This window comes from Rhinatrema bivittatum, chromosome 9 (genome assembly GCF_901001135.1).
Source record: "Rhinatrema bivittatum chromosome 9, aRhiBiv1.1, whole genome shotgun sequence".
In the NCBI taxonomy this organism is placed as follows: domain Eukaryota; kingdom Metazoa; phylum Chordata; class Amphibia; order Gymnophiona; family Rhinatrematidae; genus Rhinatrema; species Rhinatrema bivittatum.
In genome coordinates this window covers 188,659,172-188,680,324 of record NC_042623.1, presented here as the reverse complement: position 1 = coordinate 188,680,324, position 21,153 = coordinate 188,659,172, and the positions used below count along the sequence as shown (strand labels likewise).

General features: G+C 42.1%; 1 protein-coding gene across 8 annotated transcripts in view; it reads right to left on the bottom strand.

Moving 5' to 3' along the window:
• Positions 1-21,153, bottom strand: part of LPP (LIM domain containing preferred translocation partner in lipoma) — a 937,968-nt gene that overhangs the window by 497,470 nt on the left and 419,345 nt on the right. For all 8 annotated transcript variants that reach the window (XM_029617261.1, XM_029617260.1, XM_029617259.1 and 5 more), the window contains one exon: positions 9,019-9,229. In XM_029617261.1, the coding sequence (XP_029473121.1) occupies positions 9,019-9,220 (202 nt within the window). In that variant the 5' untranslated portion in view covers positions 9,221-9,229. The remainder of the gene's footprint in view (positions 1-9,018; positions 9,230-21,153) is intronic.

Here is a 21,153-nt window from a genome sequence, read left to right as displayed (position 1 = left end):
AGAGTATGAGAGTCTTTGTCCTTTGTGGCAAAAAAATAAAAAAATAAACAGCCTATTTATTTTGCTTTCTCGATGCTCACTTGCCTGGACTGCAGTAGCCAAATGTTGGCGAACCTACCAATACAAAGCTGCTGACTTCTGATACCTTTCCAAAATGTGGATTTCTGCCATGTGTCATATGTCAGAAACAACTATTCATTCACTAATGAATTTATTGCTGTGTCTCTTGCTTCGTCCTTTGAACCTTCTCCAGTGATATCTTTGATTCCATGAAGATGGCGAGAGTGAATAACATCCATTACTTAGGGTAGAAGAATAAGTCTAGAGCTGTGGAAACTCAGATGTTAAATGACTATCAATAGTACACATATTGCACACAAACCCATCAACCCTTGGGACCATTGCTTTTTAACAATTTATAAATGACTTAGAGATGGGAACAAGTGAGGTGATCACATTTGCTGATAAAATCATTCAACATTGTTAAATCACAAGAGCATTGTGAGAACTTGCAAGAGGACTTTGCAAGACTAGGAGGGTGAGCATCCAAATGGCAAATGACATTTAACGTGGACAAATTATAGCTACACAATGCAAGGTTCTATATTGGAATCACCACCCAGGAAAAGAATCTAGGCATTATTGTGGATAATATGTTGAAATTCTCTACTCAGTGTGTGGTAGTGGCCAAGAGAGCAAACAGAATCTTTGAATTATGAGGAAAGGAGCATCTTGGTCCCTCTTGATGCGGGCAGTAAGTATGGCACTTGGAAAACCTTCCTCCCAAGAGCATCTATAGCTCTGTAGTCCTTCCCTGGGGGCGCCAAGGAATGGGTCTGAGAGTGATTGGCCCTCTTGAGGGCGGATTCGACCACCACCAATTGGTGAGGCAACTGATTCTTATCGAATCCAGTAGCCTTCTGGACAAGGTAGACCCAGTCTGCCTTCTTATTAATGGTAAGCACTGTGAGGGGGGTGTTCCCATATCCTCAGCTGCAAATCCTTAAGGATCTTGTGTACCAGGACCGCCACAATTTCCTTCGGAGGCTCCACGAACTGGAGGATCTCAAACATTTTGTGCCTAGCATCCTCCTCTGTCAAAAATTGAAATGGGATTGCCTCCATCATCACCCTTACAAACCCTGTGAAGGTCAAGTACTCAGGCAGGGACTTCCTTCGCTCACTCTGTCGGATCATACCCCAGGGGTAATAGAGACCCTCATCCTCACTGTATGTTACAGGGGATGGGCCCCTGGGTGCTCAGCCTTTGTCCAGAAGTGAAAGCATTGGTAGAACTGGATGGGGACCTACAGATCTTGGCTCTCTACCGGCCTCAATGGAGCTTCTTCCTTGGAAGAACCGCCAATGACCACCATATCGGGCACCGGTGCCATCCCGGAAACTGCGCAAGCCGGGTCACTAATGCACCAATGAACACACTGAGATTCTCCAGCAGTGTAGGATGACAGATAGCACCGGCTCCAGTGACTTCGGTGCTACAGGCCTGATGCCATGTAGTGCCCTATCCTCCACCAATTGGACTCGATGCTCCAGCTCCTCCTCAAAAGTTGCTGATGCCAACACTGACTGGAAAGGAGGTGTGGCCAGATCTTCTTCAGACTCACAAAGGGGATTGGCAACTGGCACCAAAACTGGTGGAGACTGTCGTGGACCCCCAGCACAGATAGAGGATGGGCTCTCCTCGCAGCGAGGTCACTTCGGGGCATCATGGCAAAGCCGGTGCATCCCCATGCCTAGCACCATGCATCGACGGGACCAATGCCGATGCTTCTTAGGCTTCCCTCGATGCTTGGTCTGGTCTTTCCCCAGGCTGAGGTCGAAAACGACAAACCCAGTGTCCTTAGTCCAGAGGAGATTGATAATAATCGATTTCCAGCATTCCAATCCACCAGCGGCTTCAATGAAACTGCCGATGTCGATGGTGTGGTGTCCATCAGTGCGGCTCCAAGATCCACTAATGATCATACCGATGTCTTCCTTGACCCAAAATGCTGATCCATCTTGTCGAGTCAAAGCCAACGTTGCTTCTGGGTATATAAGCAGCAAAACCCCGGACGTCATGCGATGTCCCCAAGCAAAGGATACATACCTCATGAGGATCAGTGATAGACATGGGCTTCGGGCATTGGGGGGCATCGGTGAAAGCCAGACGAGACCATGACGGGGAGAAACAAAAAGGCCGCAAACTAGAATGTGATGGCGGCGGGCATCAGTGGCTGGCAGGTACCAAGACATCGCCAAAACAGGGAAAATTGGCTTTGAAAGGAAACTTACCTGAAACACCAAGAAGGCACTGAGAGGGACCCAGCGACGGAATCAAGAGGAAAAACTGTGAAAATGTACAAAGAGAAAGACGTTTTTCAGAAGGCTAAAAACAGCCAAAATGAGCTCAGTCACATCGCGAAAAAGAGATTAGAGAGGGACCCCATGTGGACGCATGGTACAGGGCAAGTTGGACATGCTCAGTGTGCCTAGATAAAGTTCTAGACATTTTAACATAAGTTTCCCACATCGGGGCTCCATCTGATGAGGTCACCCATGTATGAGGACTACCATCCTGCTTGTCCTTGGAGAAATAAAAATATGAAGGTTTAAGGAACTTCTTTACTTCAGCCTTTATTAATCTTCATAACCTGGGGTGTGTAACCAACCTACGAACTGCCATCAAAAGCTTACCATAGCAATTCCTTGTTAAATTCAAAAAGAAACAATAAAAAGCGATGAAATGCAGCTATGGCCTTATAGTTTGGACACAAAGGAAAAAAGAATCAAGAGAATGCGCATGTCAAGAAAATAGCAAATTGCTAATCAGATATATTGAGGCAGTAGTGCAGTTCTGAAGCAGATTAACACTAGTGAAAAGGGTCTGCATGTGAAGGAGAGCTAGCAGACTTTGGAACAGTAATGTTTACAATAGAAAATGCCATTGATCTCAGGAATGAGATTTCCCCATTCTGCTGACTCTCTGAATCTCACTGTCTCAAATCAGTGACCTAGGTCTCTGTGGACTGCTTTGTGGCTGATCACAGTAAGAATTAGTGAGCTACTGAAACATGAAGTATCTTAAATTATTTTAAGCTAAAAAAAAGTTTCAAAGTAATTTCTTCCCATAAATGATTTGTTGACCTTCTGCAAACATACCAGAAGTATAATTTTTTTTTAATTTAAATACACTAAGACGTTAGAATTTAGACACAATTGGTTCCCGAAAACTGCATCTTAAGTCGCCACAGATTGTCCCATAAGTACCAGGGCCCAATACCCTATTTTCACCAAAATAACCTGGAATTAATAATACATAGTACTGTAATAAGCACAAACATTTTAAAGTATTAATTTTTTTGTCTGAAGAGGAAAATACCAAGGCATGCCTACCAGACACTGCACTAACACTGTTTTGAGTAGAAGCTCCATGGTAATCTTTCTACTAATATCAACTCACAAGGCCTCATGGTCATCAGCATACCACCCTGTGCCTGTTGGAAGACACGAGCATCTTAAAAAGTCAAAATAAGTGTTGTAAATTGGATAATGGCTGTCAATTTAGAAAGGCAACTCTAAATCGCAACTTGAAACGCCTTAAGTTGAGCACTTCCTGTGCATAAGTAAACAAAAATTAATCATCTAGAATAGGAACAATTAGTCCTCAAAAGCCTACAAACTGATCAGTTTTTTAGGATATACCCAATGAATATTATGAGAAATATTTGCATATCCTTTGCTTGTGAACTTTTCTAATTAAGTAAATTTTGGATAACTTGAAAACCAGGTTTGTTTCTGGCCTATTAGAACTGGAGCAAGTCGTCTCTGATCTTGGTTATAAGAAAAAGATACACAGTTGACAAAGCACTCCTACATCTCTTTTTATACCTTTACCCCTTCTAGTTCTTCCATCATGACACAGAATGGGCCAAATCGATGGTGTTTGTTTAATCTATATATTTAATCTAACTAGTCTTTTTAGAATCCTGGCTAGAGTGTATTAAAATAACTGTTTAAGTTTTAAAAAAAAAGCTGGTGACTTCTGTGTTTTGTGACTAACAGGGCACTGCAGGGTTCATTAAAAATTAGTATATAGAAGTAAAATAAATTGTTCAGGTGCCTCTCCAGAGACACACATACCTGAGCTTGTAGCAAGAGAAGTTGAATTTTTGTTAGCTATAATACAGACTGATTCCTTGCTAACATTGTTCTGTTTTCTGCTGTATTTCCTCTGGTGCATGATTTGAAATCTCCATATATTTAATCTAGCTAGTGTTTTTAGAATCATGGCTAGGGATTATTGGTGTGTTTGGTAATTTATAGAACAAAGGGCTGGTATCTATCTGCAGGATCCTCAGCAAGTAGAACTACCAATCAGATAGTCAATGCAACTGCAGAAGAAAATAGATACTCAGATATCAATGTTGTCCAATAACCTTACTAGAAATGATAGCCTCGAGGTACAGAAAGATTTCCAAAATCTAGGGATGAGGATTATTTATTTATTTATTTATTTATTTATTTTCTATACCGACGTTCGATCGAGATATCACATCGGTTTCCAGATAACTAAAAGAATAGGGTAGTAACAGCCCTATTTTACATTATAACATTGTAATAAATATAGATTAGACACATGACGAAGACCACTGCCTTTTCTGAAGTGTTACCTGTTCATGGAAACCAAAAGGAAAGGTTATGCCCTACAGATAATTTCAGTGCCTGCTTCAAAACCTGCTGTAAGGAAAGTGGTTACGGATAAGTGGAGGCTGGTGCCGTGTATGCAGCAATAAAGGGTTATATGGTAAGGATGGCCTGCATTTGTCTGTGGCAGGAAAGAAGATGCTAAGGGAGAAATTCAGATCAGGCATTTAAACTAGGAAGCAGCAGTGGGAGGAGGTGGCCAGTAAAATTGGCATGTCATCTTCAAGCTAAACTGAAAGTGGGAAAAGAAAGTAACAAAACCCATCAGTTAAAAAAACAAAACAAAACAGGAAAGGTGACAAGGAAGAGCAACTGGAAAGCTCTGACCACAAATGCTCATAGTCTGAGCAATAAAATCCCAGACCTGCAAGCCCTAATGGTGGAGGTGGAATTGGACATTGTTGCCGTTACAGAGACATGGTTCACTGAGTCTCAGGATTGTGATACTGCCAGCCTGAGCTATAACGTCTTAAGGAAGGTCAGAGAGGACAGAAAAGAGGGAGAAGTAGCTCTTTATGTCAAAAACAATATCCAAGCAACTGAATTGCTAAGGATGTGGGGTAAAAGAGAAGCATTATGGACCATCCTAAAAAGAGAAGATGGTGCCTTCCATCTTTACTGGTGTGATCTACAGGCCTCCAACTCAAACAGGACGACAGATCTGATCAAGGACATCCAAAAAGTGGGAAAGAAGGGAGAAGTGTTGTTCATTGAAGATTTTAATCTACTGGATGTAGATTGGAGCATCTATTCTGCGGAATCTACAAAAAGTAGAGAGTGGATGCCCTGCAAGGGGCTCTGCTCAAACAAATGGTAATGGAACCCATGAGGAAGGGTGTGATACTCCATCTAGTGCTCACTAATAAGGATAATGTCTCTGATGTTCGGTTAGGGACTCACCTGAGCACTAGTGATTATCATATGGCATGGTTTGATATTGCAAATGGGATACAGAGAATTCACACGAAGACCTGGGTTTTGAGTTTCATAAATACAGACTGTGTCAAAACTGGGACATACCTGAAGGAAGAATTGGAAGACTGGGAGAAAATAGGTGAGGTGGAACAACAGTGGGCCAAATTAAAAGGAGCTATTACAAAGACAACAAATGTATATGTTAAGAAAGCAAACAAGAGTAAAAGGAAAAAGAAACTGATCTGGTTCTCAAAGGAGGTGGTGAAAAAATGAAGGCAAAAAGAACAGCGTTGAAGCAGTATAAAGGATCCCAAAAAGAGGAACACGAGGAAGAATATCTGTTAAAACTGAGGAAGATGAAGAAAAAAAATCAGGAAAGTAAAAGGGCAAGCGGAAGAATGGATTGACAAAGGTGACAAAACAGTTTTCAGATATATCAGAAAAAGAAGGGAGGCCTGAAGTGGTAGAGTGAAATTGAAAGGTGAGGAGGAGCACTATGTGGAGAGAGATGAAAAATGGCAGAAATAATGAACAAATACTTCAGTTCAGTATTCACTAAAGACAACCCTGGAGAAGGACTGTTGTTGGCTGACAAGTCTGTAGATGGGGATGGGGAAAATGAAACTCGATTTATGGACGAGATGCAAGGGAAGAGCTAGGAAAACAAAGTGGACAAGGCTATGGGGCCAGATGAGGTTCATCCCAGGATACTGATGGAGCTCAGACGTGCTGGTGGGTCCATTGAATACCCTTTCAACAGATCCCTGTAAACAGGAGTGGTGCTGCGTGATTGGAGAAGAGTGATTGTGGTCCCATGTCACAAGAGTGGCAGCAGAGAGAAGGCTTGGAAACCATAGGCCGGTTAGCCTCACCTTGTGCTAGGAAAATACATGGAGACTCTGCTGAAGAAAAGGATAGTTCATTATCTACAATCAGGTGGCTTGCTGGACCCAAGGCAACATGGATTCACCAGGGGAAGGTCCTGTCAGACAAATCTGATTGATTTTTTCATTAGCTAACTAAAGAATTGGATCGAAGAAGAGCGCTCAATATGATCTACTTGGATTTCAGCAAAGCTTTTGATACTGTCTCACATAGGAGGTTTGTGAATACAATGAGAAGCTTGGGAGTGAGCGCCAAGGTGATGACAGGGATTATAAATTGGTTGATGGACATAAGACAATGTGTAATGGTAAGTGGAATCAACTCTGAAGAGAGAACAGTGTTAAGTGGAGTGCCACAAGAATCTGTGTTGGGACCGGTTCTATTCAATATCTTTGTGAGCGACATTGCGGAAGGGATAGTTTGTCTATTTGCGGATGATACTAAGTGATACTAAGATATGCAACAGAGTGGACACACCAGGAGGAGTAGAGAGAATGAAATATGATTTAAGAAAGCTTGAACAGTGGTCAAAGATATGGCAGCTGGTATTCAATGCGAAGAAGTGTAGAGTCATGCATGTGGGATGCAGTAATCCAAAAGAGCTGTATGTGATGGGGGGGGGGGGGGGGGGTGAAAGACTGCGTCCACGGTCCAAGGGAAGGACCTTAGGGGTGATAGTGTCTAACTATCTGAAGACAGCGAAGCAAAGTGACACGTCCATAACTAAAGCCAAAAGAATGTTGGGCTGCATAGAGAGGAATAACCAGTAAGAAAAAGGAGGTGATAATCCCCTTGGTACAGGTCCTTGGTGAAACCTCACCTGGAATACTGTGATCAGTTCTGGAGACCGCATCTCAAAAGGGTCAGAGACAGCATGGAGGAGGTCCAGAAAAGGGCAACCAAAATGGTATGGGGTCACCATTATGAGGAGAGGATGAAGAACCTAAATATGTAAACCCTGAAAGAGTGGAGTGCAGGGGAGATATGATACAGACCTTCAGATACCTGAAAGGCTTTAATGATGCATGAACTTCAACCATTTTCTGTTGGAAAGGAAACAGTAGAACTAATGGTCAGGAAATGAAACTTCAGGGGGGGACAATTCAGAACCAACGTCAGGAAATATTTCTTCACAGTGAGGGTGCTGGATACCTGGAATACCCTTCTGGAGGAGGAGAAGACAAAAACAGTCAAAGAATTCAAAAGGGCACAGGATAAACACTGTGGATCCCTAAAGGCTAGAAGACAGAAATGAAGAAAAGAGTACATGGGGGTAACCCGCTTGGTGTGACAATTACTACTCTTAGCAGAAGCATGTGGCTTACTACCATTAACCAATAAGCCTTGATACTTTTGATGCAACTGCAACATCACTGCTTTTACAGAGGGGGGACAAAAAGGCAACCAACACAGGCCCCAACTTACAGAGGGGGGACAAAAAGGCAACCAACACAGGCCCCAACTTTTACGGTCCTGAGGTAGTGATATGCAGACATAAGGGAAAAAGCACAGGTCTGCTTCTACGGTCAAGTCCAAAAGCAAAGCAAGTCAGCATTGCCAGAATTTTCAGGAAGTCTCCTTACCCAGCAATAATTTTATTTATTTATTTATTTAGCATTTTTCTATACCGACTCTCCAATAACAGAATTATTGATCAATTCGGTTTACATTCTAAACATTAACAATGACAAGTAAATGTCTTACAATGAACAGGTCGAATTAACTTGGATTAAGATATATGGGGTTAATAACATAATTAAAAGGTACGGTGCCTAATGTAGTCTAGATAAACAGGTGGTAGTATAATGTTATTAGATATTAGACTGCCACAGAATATGTGATTTCTAGAGAAGGTCTATATAGTTCTCTAGTGTGTTACCACGGAGGGGATCATTGGCAGGGATATAATAATATAAAATAATGTTGCGAGCAGTAAATTTTTATGGGTTTGACACTTGCTTGGTTTTGATTGCAAACATGGCTACCCTTATCACAAGGATTGGTAACTGCACAGATTACCCTTAACAGAAACCTGGGGGTGACCTACCCAATACAGTAGATATTACCCATAAGAAGCTTGCTGAGCAGACTGGATGAACCATTTGGTCCTTTTTTGCCATCAATACTATATTTCCATGTGTTTTCAAAGCAGTGCCCCCCAACTGGTAGCTAGTTAATGATAAATCAACAAGAGGTAAGATGATCCAAGAAATGGACCAACCAGCCACACTTAGTATGTCTAAGATCCAGAATAGTTTTTTTAAACTATTTTTAATGCTTCAGTACATCCTTTTTTCAAATTAAATTTTAAAGCTCCTAGGAGTTGCAAAATACAGGAATTTAACCAACAGTATAACATCCCATTCACTGATTCCTGTCTGATTTCCTTACTGAACCGGTGAGAACTGAAGTCTGAACATATGCAATGGATAAATACATTTTAAGGCGGCAGGGAAGAGGGGTGGGGCAGGTAGAGGCTGAAGAGAGAAGTTTTTAGATGTAGTTTCTTACCATCACCACCCTCCAACTGTCCCGATTTGTATGGATTATACTTTGGCTTTGGAGCAACCACTGGTGCAAATTTCTTTGGTGTCTGCTGCATTGACACAGAGATGCTGGGTGTCCCAAAAGAATGAGTGGTCTCCATCCTTGCAGTCACATGACCAACGGGTTCCCCAGAGTTCTTGGGTGGCAGCCATGATGGGTACGACATGTTTGAGATCTAAAGTTAAAACATACGCATTCATTATTACAATCAAGAACAAAATTCAGGTCCACAAATGTAGCTACTATGCAACTGCTGAACTTCACTCTAAAAAAAAATAAAATAAAATAAAATAAATCGCATTTATATTTTTGATGGCGATCTTTTCCTAGAAAAATTGTGTTTACAGCATATAAGAAAAGAACAGTTGGAACCACAGAATGCATCTTTACTGCTCCATTGATAGTGTGACTGCCTTGCATTTTTTATTGCTATTAAAATGGTTAATGAAAGATATGTGTACATTTGACAGCAGGTTAAGCTTCAATATACATCTTTCCACTGTACATTTTGTCAGTTGACCAAGTCATTTTATTATCCTTGATACAATATTTTTAAATGAATTACCTGTAAATATTCCTCTATAAAAATAAATGAACTGGAAAACTGTGGGTGAGTTAATGTTAACTCCTTCTCACCTGGGAAAAATTGTCATAGAAATATTGGGTCGGGCTAGAAAGCCAAAGATGTAAAAAAATGTTTTAAGAAACTTGGTTGTCAAATTTTGAAGAACAAATGCAACTGTGATAGGCTTTTCCCGAAATTTATTTCCTACCAATGGAGCAAACCCCCCCCCCCCCCCGTTAAACTGCAGGGAGCAATCAATGAGGAACATGTGTTACCCATAAGAAAACAGGACATTTTACATAACTTCTCATAGTCTAAAAATGCAAAAAAGGACATCATTTACAAATGTATCATATCAAAGACAGAAGAACTATAAATACTGGAAATGTGCATGATGTAGTAAATGATGGCAGCAAAAGACCAATTACCCCATCCAGTCTTTCCAGATTGAGGTACTTTCTCACTAGCACAAATCATCATCTTCCTCCCCTGCCCTCACCTTCATCCTTTCAACCCTGCTCTCCCGCAACTGCCTCAAGGATGTCCTCACCAGCCCTGGATCTGTCCTGAGCATTTATAAATTCCATTATAGGTTTTGTTGCCATCATCTCTGCCGTTAGGCTATTCCATTCTCCCATGGATCAGTAGGGAAGACTATTTTCTCCCAATATTGAACGCTCCATTAAGTGACATAGTTAGTTCTTTATGAAAACCACGATTTCACTGCAAGACGGTTACGCAATAATATTTCTACAAAAATCCTTGCCAACCACCCTAGGTCCCTGACATATATCTCTTGGGATGTAACACAGTTCATCAACCGGCACAGCTGACGTGACACAGATGGAAGGATTTCTGTTCATTATTCCTATGTTCTACAATAAGCAATAGTGGTAAAAGTAAATACAAAAAAGTCAATGACATTACATGGAGTTGAAATGAGTATTTTAAAATACTCATGCAAAAAATAAATGCATTACCATTCTTAGTGATGAGTGCATTTTTGGTTACTGAGAACCATGATCTGTAGGGGCATGCCTCCCATTTTCAATCACGATCCCGGGTCAGCATTTTTCAGTCCAAAAATTGATTCTAGATCATAACTTAAAGACGACGCTGCAATATTTCTCTAGAACTCTGGTAATGCATAGGAGAAAATCATATTGCCTATAACTTTGCAGTATTTGGTCTAAGTTAGTAAAGAGCAAAGAGAGAGGTAGAACAAGGACAGAGAGAAAGAGAGGGAAGGAAAGAAGTTCAGAGAGTGTGATAGAAGATGAGGTTGAGAAAAGACAGGGACAGGAGAGAAGGAAGGGAGAAAACATAAGTGCCATACTGGGTCAGGTACCTATAGTACCTGAATGTAATCTGCTTTGAAAGGTGAATATAAATCAAATAAAATCAACAAGAGACATAAGAAATCCCAAGATCCATCAAGCACAGCATTCTGTCTCCAACAGTGGCCAGTCTGGGTCACAAGTATCTGGCTGATCCACAATAGTTTATTTCTTATAACTCACACTCAGGGATAAGCACCAGCTTTTTGGGCTGCTGCTGACAAGAGAGAGAGAGCCTTTTTATAAGGCTCTCTCTCTCTTGGTGGTGGCCAAGGTTTTGGGGGGCAGTTTTACATGCACAGTCAGAAGTATAAAGAGCATAGTGCACACCAGTGAAGATTTGATGTGATTTGGAGCGAGGAAAGGTACACAAAGATGAGATTTGCACATTGTACTCTCGACCTAGTTTGATGCAATCTCTACCTAGCTGCTATCAAGCTAGGTCGAGAGTGCAATGTACAATTCTCATCTTTGTGTACCTTTCCTCGCTCCAAATACATCAAATCTTCACTGATGTGTACTGTGCTGTTCATTCCTCTGACTGTGCATGTAAAACTGGTCCCCAAATGTTGTGATCCTGCTCATGGGCCTAGCCGCGAGCAGTCTCTTACCTCCTTGCGGCCTGCTCCCCCACCATCTCTGCCTGCCTGCTCTACGCGGCTGGAGCCACTGTCTTCCGCTTTTGCAGCCAGGAGGCTAGGACACTTCATGGCCTAGTGCTGCTTCTGCTTCTCTTGCATCACAGCATAGAGCTGCCTCGCGCTTCCTCCCATGCGGTTCGGACGCTGCCGACATTCTCCTTTCTTGGCCTGAAGGCCGCCCTGAAGCTTTCCTTCTTTGCGGCAGGGAGCCGCTGATGTCTGGGCCTGCTCCTCCCTCTTGCGGCAGGGATGCCGCTCTCCAAGGTCCTGCCTCCTGCTTCCTTAGGCGCAGGGCCATACCTCTCCTCTGGATTTAAAGGGCCAGCTATGGGCAGTCCTCCTGGCTCCTCTTAGTGATGTCATCTTGGGCATTCCTCTTCAGCCCTATAAAAGGGCTCAGAGCTTTCAGTTCTTCGTTGCCTTTGCAAGGAGTCCGTCATGGAGCTGGACTGCTCCTGAATTCTCTGGTCCAGCTCTTCATTCCAGGAGACTCCTATGTCTGCCTCCTCTTTTTCAAGGCACTCTGTTCTTCATAGGAATTCCCTTGTCTTTATTTGTGGTTCCTGATCCTTTGTCTGCATCTTCATTCCATGTCCAGGTCTCTCGCTGAATCCTATGTCCCTGTCTTCAGTTGTCTTTGTTGTCCAACCTTCCTGATGTCCTCTCCTTCAGATCTTCCTGAAGTCCTCGCCTTCTGATGTCCTGTCTCTCCTGAAGTCCGTCGTCCAGTTGTTCTGCCTCTCGGTGCCTTCTCGATGCTCTTGGTTGAGTGACCTGGGGGTCCAATGTCCAGATGTCTTGTTCTGCAGTTCTCTCGATACCTCCTTGATGCTCTTGACTGTGTCCGGGGGGTTGAAGTCCAGATGTCCTGACGTTCCAAACGTCTTCATGTCCAGATGTCCTCATCTTCAGATCCTCTTGACGTCTTCGTCTTTAGATCCTTCGCTTTCAAGCGTTCAGATATTTTTGGCTCCTTTTCAGGGAAGCCTTCTTCTCAGATGTCCTGGTTCCGTATTTACCTCCTAGTGGGTCGTCCTGTCTTCAACTTCGTGATGACCTTAGAAATGATGGCAGAAGAAGACCAAACGGCCCATCCAGTCTGCCCAGCAAGTTTCGCACTTTTTTTTTCCTCATACTTATCTGTTACTCTTGGCTCTTAGTAACCTTTTGGTTCTATTTCCCTTCCACCCCACCATTAATGTAGAGAGCAGTGTTGGAACTGCATCTAAGTGAAATATCTAGCTTAATTAGGGGTAGTAACCACCGCAATAAGCAAGCTACACCCATGCTTATTTGTTTACCCAGACTATGTAATTCAGTCCTTGTTGGTTGTTGTCTGTATATAGATCCACTTTTCTTCATTCCTCCTGCCGCTGAAGCAGAGAGTTATGCTGGATATGCATTGAAAGTGAAGTATCAGACTTTCTCCCCTGCCGTTGAAGCAGAGAGCTATGCTGGATATGCACTGAAAGTGAAGTATCAGACTTTCTCCCCTGCCGTTGAAGCAGAGAGCTATGCTGGATATGAGTCAAGTATCAGTTCCTTCTTGTGCGTCTTCCACGCTGGGTCTGAAGTTTTGTCTTCTTCTTATTTGGCCTGCATCGATCACGCTGAGTCTCCGAAGCACACTCCAGGTTGGTTGCCTCTACGAATCATGGCCAGATTCCTATTCATGCTGAGTTTTAACTCTTCTGTTGTCTATCTACTCAACAAGTGTTTTCATCAACGTTCCTGATGTTCTTCTCTTCAGCCTTGCCTAAGCCTTATCAAGTACCTTCTTCTGACCCCGTCTTCAAATATCGTCTGATCGTGTCTGAGTATCGTCTGATCGTACCTTCAGTCTTCAAGTCTTGTCCAAGCTTTCGAGTTCCTGTCTTGTTCCAGTTCCATCGCCTGCCCTTGACCTCTGTCTGTCCTGACGCATTTGCCGTTCCTGTACAACAGGTCCAAAAGGGCTATCGAGTGGCCGGAGGGCTACCCCAGAGACCAGCATTGCGTTGTTGGGTCTCTTCTGATGCATCAGGTTTGGCGGAGGTCAGAGTCCCTGGTCTTCAACCTGTTCGCCTGTGCTTGGACACGTCTCACCTGCCTCGGCGCTTCTATGGAGCTCTCTGCAGTCGCGCCGTGGTCCAAGGGCACACAACTCTCCCCGGAATAGGGACCGCTCCCCAGCACTCCCTCAACACCAAAACCTAGCCCACCACCAAAATCTCACCCTAAGTTTCTAGTTGCCCCTTATACAGTGGTATAAAAAGTTGACCAATATGTGCACCTCCCCAGAGGCTCTCTCTCCTCCCCTCTCCCCCTCAAAACGGAATTTCCGAGTTTTAGTGCAAATCCCGTTTCAGACATATCGCACAGCATAACGACAGGAAAAAAGGTGCAGTTATTTCCAGCGTTAAAACCCACAATAACATGAATTATGCTATCGCACGCTATGCTAAGCACCCCTCATTTTAATTTACTCTGCCCAAACTCTACCCATTTGGGAAAAATTTTAAAATTTGCATACACATCTCACGATACATTATTTATTGCAGGCATTAGGGCCCTAACACCCACAATAAAGGCCTAACATGATTTGAAAAATGACCCTGTATGTTAGTTGCCTTGACCACATCCTCTGGCATCAGAACAGATTCCATAGTTTGAATTAAAATATTACTATGATTTGTTTTAAATCTACCGGTTGCTAGTTTCATGGAGCATTCTCTAATCCTAGTATTGCTTGAAAGGGTAAATATCATTTCCCTGTTAACCAGTTCCACCCCACTCATGATTTTATAAATCTCAAGTCATGTCCCCTCTCAACTGGCTCTTTTCCAAGCTAAAGAGCCCTATAAGCTTTCATGCGAAGCATCCTGATTTCCCTCCAAATCTTGAAATAAGGGATGAAGTGCTGGAGAAGGCTGCAGGTACAGATGTAAATGACAGGTAGGTTCCCCGCAGTTATTTCACCTCCTCCGGGATTTGAGGTTCTAGGTATCAGCTTGCTGCGTTATTGAAATTAATAATTCTTTGATCTACCTTTACTGCTCTTCAAATTATATCCTTCCTAAGTTTTATTGTTATAATGTAATCAATTACAATGTAAACAGTTTTACTGTTACAATGTAAACAGTTTTACTGTTATAATGTAAACAGTTGTGAAAGCTAGTTCCAAACAACAGTATATAAAAACAGACAAATAAACAAATAAATAATATGTTTAGCCGTTCTTCATAAAAGAACTTTTCCATCCCCTTCATCATTTTTGTCACCCTTCTCTGTACCTTTTCTATGTCCACTATCTCTTTCTTAAGATGGGGCAACCAGAACGATGCACAATACTTAAGATGCAGTTGACCATGTAATTATATAAAGGCATTATGTTATTCTCAATTTTGTTCTCCATCCTTTCCAAATAATTCCTATTGTTGTATTTACCTTTTTTTTTTACTACCGCCATTCACTGAGCCTAAGTGTTCAAGTTATTGTCCACAAGTAGTAAGGAATCACCACCCAGGAAAAAGACCTTGAACACAGAACCCAGCATCATGTACCTTTAGTTGTGATTATTTTCCCCATGTGCATTACTTTGCACTTGTCCACATTAAACTGCATCTGCCATGTAGATGCCCAATCTCCTAGGTTCTTCTGCAGTTCCCCACAATCGTATGCAGTTTGAACGATTCGAAACTATTTTGAGTCATCTGCCAAGTTGGTCACTTCTCTTATTGCTGTTCCCTTTTCCAAATCATGTATGAATATGCTAACTAGCACAGATCCTTGAGGCACTCCACTACCAGCTTTTCTCTATTTGGAAAACTGACCATTTAGTCCTACTCTCTCTTTCCTTTTATCCAGTTACCAGATTATCAACCAGCTCACCTTCATCTGCATGGTTTACACTTTCAAAAGTGTCTAGTAAATTGGTACAGCAAGACTTCCCTTTGCAAAAATCATATTGATTCTCCCTCATTAAACCATTTCTATATGGTCAATAATTTTGTTTTTAAGGATAGCTTCTACCATTTTGCCCAGCACCAATGTCAGGCTCACCAGTCTATAGTTTCCTAGATCACCCATGGAGCTCTTTTTAAAACTTGGTTCACATTGGTCACATCCAGTCTTCGGGTACTGGGGCTATTTTAAATGATAGATTGCAAATCAGCAGAAAGAGGTCTGCAATTTCATGTTTGAGATCCTTCAGAACTCTGGGAGTGAATACGAGACCCAGTCTCAATGATTGAGAGCATAAGATTTGTCATACTGGATCAGTCCAAGGTTCCATCAAGCTCAGGATCTTGTTTCCAACCGGGGCCAAGCCAGATCACAAGTACCTGGCAGGATCTCAAACAGTAGATAGATCCCATGCTGCCAACACTTAGGGATAAGTATTGGCTTTCCCCAAGTCTACCTGGACATTTTCTCCAAGAACGTATCCAAATTTTTTAAAAACTTAGCTACACTAACAGCCTTTACCTGATCCTCTAGCAATGATTTTCAGAATATAATTCTGCATTGAATGAAAAAAACATGTTTTCTGGTTTTAAATGTGATACTTACTTCATGGGGTGTACCCAAGTCTGCATTTTTTCAAAAGTAATTTCTTGGAGAAAATGTCCACATTTACCTTTTCTATGCCACTCACGATTTTATAGACCTCTATCATATCTCCCCCCTCAGTTGTCTATTCTCCAAGCTGAACAGCTCTAACTTCTTTAGCCTTTTCACTTAGGAGCATTATTCTATCCCCTTTATCATTTTGGTTGCCCTTCTTTATACCTTTTCCAGTTCAGCTATAGCTTTCTTGAGATGCAGTGACCAGAAATCTACACAGAACTCCAGATGTGGTCTCACCATGGAGCAATATACAGGTATTATGACATTTTCCATTTTATTCTCCATTCCTTTAACAATAATTCCTAACATTGTATTTGCTTTTTTGACTGCCGCAGCACACTGAACCTACGATTTCAAAATACTGGCCATGATGATGCCAAGATCCTTTTCCTGGGTAGTAACTCCTAATATGCAATCTAACATTGTGTGACTACAGTTTGGATTACTTTTCCTTATGTGTATCACTTTCACTTGTCCACATTAAATTTCATTTGGATGCCCAGCCTTCTAGTCTTGCAATATCCTCCTTCCACTTTCTAACAATCCACTTGGGATTTAACAACTCTGAATAATTTTGCATCATATGCAAATCTGATCACCTCACTTGTTTTTCATGTTCCAGATAGTTAATAAATATATTTAAAAACACTGACCATTAATCCCTACTCTCTGTTTCCTATCTTTTAACCAGTTTGCAGTCTATATCAGGACATTGCCTCCTTTTAAAATCATTCTTATTAAAGCAAAGGCAGCGTAGCTGTAGAAATTGGCCCTATTGGTAGATTCTCTTTCAGTTTGGTGGATAGAAACTGGAGAACCGAAATAAATTCTTTCAGTGGACTTGCAGTATAAAGAGGTATTCAATTTGTGACCATTTCTAAAAATAAGAATGTCCAAAAAGGAAATGCACTGAGCATCAAATTCCTTAGAGAATTGTAAAAAGGAATCCAAATTGTTTAACCAACCCATAAACTGATGAAGATGTTCAATAGTAGACATCCATAAAAAGGAAAGCATCGTTAATGTACCTGTACCAGCAACATATGAGGAAAGACTAAAGAGGTTAGGGCTGTTCAGCTTGGAGAAGAGACGACTGAGGGGGGGATATGATAGAGGTGTTTAAGATCATGAGAGGTCTAGAATGGGTAGATGTGAATCGCTATTTACTCTTTCAGATAATACAAGGACTAGGGGGCACTCCATGAAGTTAGCAAGTTAGCCTTTGCAGCTTAACCTTTTATTTTTTTATTATTTTCCTCATTTTATCAAAGTCTCCCTTTTGAAAGATAAAAGCTAGATAAGTATTTTTTTTTAATTTCCTCCCCCCCCCCCCCCCCCCCCCCAGTTATTAAGTAAAATGTGATCTCATTATGATCACTGTTGCCAAGTGGCCCCATTACCATTGCCTCTCGCATCAAATCCTGTGTTCCACTAAGAATTAGGTCTAGAATAGCTCCCCCTCCAGTCGGTTCCTGGACCAGATGCTCCATGAAACAGTCATTTATTTCATCTAGAAACTTCACCTCCCCACCATGTCCTGATGTAACATTTATCCAGGCAAATCTCCCATTATTACTGTGCTGCCAAATTTGTTAGCTTCCCTAATTTCCATTATCACTTCACTTCCTTCTGTTCATTCTGGCCAGGCGAATGGTAAGACACCTCCACAGCTATATTTTCCGCATCACACGCGATTTCTCTCCATAAATATTCCACAGTATATTTACTCTGCTGCAGGATCTTTATCCTGTTTGACTGTATGCCAACCCTAACATACAGAGCCAGCCTATCATTGAGATAAAGTTTGTACCCTGGTATAGCACTGTCCCGTTGGTTATCCTCCTTCCACCAAGTCTCTTAGATGCCAATTATGTCTACATTCAGCGCTATACATTATAACTCTCCCATTATGCTTTTTAGACTCCTGGCAATACAGACATTTAAAGGTGTATATACAACTTTCTTAACAGTTGATAGAGATAATCTGGAATATTTTAGCTCAATATGTTCTTTGCTTAAAGGCATCTGGGTTACTTTTGCTTTTATTGGAACCTATTGGGATGCTGTAACTCCCCTGTTTTGTTAGCATCCTTCAGATTTACCTCTTCCTGAACCATGTGCTGATTCATTACATCTCCAGTTTCACAGTGATTTTTTTAGCTGCTCAGTCATCACTATTAAAAAAGAAAGCAGTCAAGAGATAGAGTCAGGGAAAGGAAGGAGCACAGAGAGATATACAAAGAGGAATGTAAGACCATCATTCTTTATCTATGCTTCAGAAGCAAAATGCACCTGGAAATCACAGCCCTAACCATGGGGAAAAGGATCTCAATGATGTAATATTACAAGGATTAGAAATGGGGAAACGATCCCCACGATGCATCTTTACAGTGACTGGATATGGGAGAAGGCCTTAGCACATTTTGACAAAACTCTTTTAAAGTTGAACCTATAATAAGACAGGACTTTTGCTATCTTAGGGTTATCTTGATTACCATATTTCTTCAGTTTCAGTATGTACGTGTTATATGGTTGTATACTATGGGGTTGCAACTGCTGTGTCCAAGAGGCCTCACAAGTGGTCACAAAGCAGAAATGAATTCAATTACAGGTTAAGATTCTCCTTTAGCCACCACTTATAAAACAGATGTGACACAGTAGAATGGTTATACAGTCACAGACAGCCATGGGATCACTTGTTCCAACCAAGTTGCTGCGCGTCTCTAAGTCACTGTATGCTGCTTAAATAACTTCTAGACATTTCAGCAGCTAAAAAGTAGTTTCAGGCTAACTCTGCATACTGGTAGGTGACATTATTACTGAATGGGCTCTGCCTCTTCTTACAACCTTAACAGCAGCAGGAATAGGGATCACGGAGGAGAAAATCTCGAGTCAAGAACAGAGTAAGCTACAGACCTCCAGCAAAAGCTCAGCACTTGCATTCCAGCTAAATGTGCGACTGGTACCCTTAAAAGCATGTTGTGCCATCCTAAAAGGTTTCTTAGTACCAGACAAATTATTTTGTTGACCTTGTTTTAGGAGTCCAATTGACCTGAGACGCTCATTGCTATTATAGCTATTTCTTAGCCCTAGAAGCTACTTTCCATTAGGATAATACCATTCATGCTCTTCTGGAAAGAAATAGAGCCAGCTCCTGATCAAGTGTAAGGCTGTGGATTAACTCTCATACATGCACTGCAGGTACATTAGCACTTAGCAGTATCTGCTATTTATCGCACCTGATATCAATGCTGTATCCTCTATGGACAGTCAAAGGATTGTTCTGCTAAAGTCGGATGTACAGAGGGACAGAAGTCCAGGGGGCTCCTGCATAACATTAAATGCAATGCCCAGTTTACTAGCATTCTGCAGCTCCAGCAACCTTCATAAAAACTGGGCAAACTGTTCTCTGATCCACTGGTCATTCCCTCTGTGCCAATCTCCCCTCCCACCGCTGCAAGCAATCGTGTGTTTCTCTCTCTTTTCCACTGCAGCAGCTATTTCTCACCGCTTCCCCCACCAAGCCCTGCAGTTCTGTTCCCAAGATCCCCATTCTCTCCTGCCACCACTGCAGACAGTTCTGTCTCTCTCTCTCGCTCCTCCACTGCTGCAACTACTCCCACTATCTCCCCCACCAATGCCTAGCAGTTTTATTTCCCAACTAGCACAAGGTTTCCCAAACCCATCATGGGGACCCCACAGACCAGTCAGATTTTTTGGGATATCCAAAATGAATATGCACGAGACAATTTTTCATGCACTGGGTCTCCAATGAATGCAAATTTATCTCGTGCATATTCACTGCATATCCTGAGAACTCAACTCGCTGAGGGGGGATATGATAGAGGTCTATAAACTCATGAGAGGACTTGAATGGATAAATGTGAATCGGTTATTTACTCTTTCAGGTAATTCAAGGACTAGGTGGCACTCCATGAAGTTAGCAAGTAGCACATTTAAAACCGGAGAAAATTCTTTTCACTCAACACACAATTAAGCTCTGGAATTCATTGCTGGAGGATGTGTTAAAGGTAGTTAGTGTGGCTAGGTTTAAAAAAGTTAGGGCAAGTTCCTGGAAGAGAGGTCCATAAACTACTATTAATCAAGCTGACTTAGGGAATAGCCACTACTTATTACTGGCATTAGTAGCATGGTACTTGTGACTTGGATTGGCAACTGTTAGAAACAAGATGCTGGGCTTGATGGACCCTCAGTATGACCCATAAGAACATAATAAATTGCCATAGAGGAGAGGAGGAGCAGGGGTGATAAGATACAGACCTTCAGATACTTGAAAGGTTTTAATGATCCATGGTCAACAACAGACCTTTTCCATTGGAAACAATTTAGTAGAACTAGGGGACATGATTTGAAACTCTAGGGAAGAAGACTTAAAACCAATGTCAGAAAATATTTCTTCACGGAGAGGGTGGTGGATGCCTGGAAAGACCTTCCGGAGGAAGTGGTGAAGACTAAAACCATGAAGGATTTCAAAGGGGCATGGGATAAATACTGTGGATCACTAAAGGCTAGAGGATGGGAATGAATGAAAAAAGCATGGGGGTAGTGGGCCTGGGGGTAACCTGCATGGAGCGGCAGTTACTGCCCTTAACAGAATCATGAAGGTAACCTGCACGGAGCAGCAGTTACTGCCCTTAACAGAATCATGGGTGTAACCTGCACGGAGCGGCAGTTACTGCCCTTAACAGAATCATGGAGGTAACATGCATGGAGCGGCAGTTACTGCCCTTAACAGAAACATGGGGGTAACATGCATGGAGCGGCAGTTACTGCCCTTAACAGAAACATGGGGGTAACTTGCACGGAGCGGCAGTTACTGCCCTTAACAGAAACATGGGGGTAACCTGCATGGAGCGGCAGTTACTGCCCTTAACAGAAACATGGGGGTAACCTGCACGGAGCGGCAGTTACTACTACGCGAAGCTTGCTG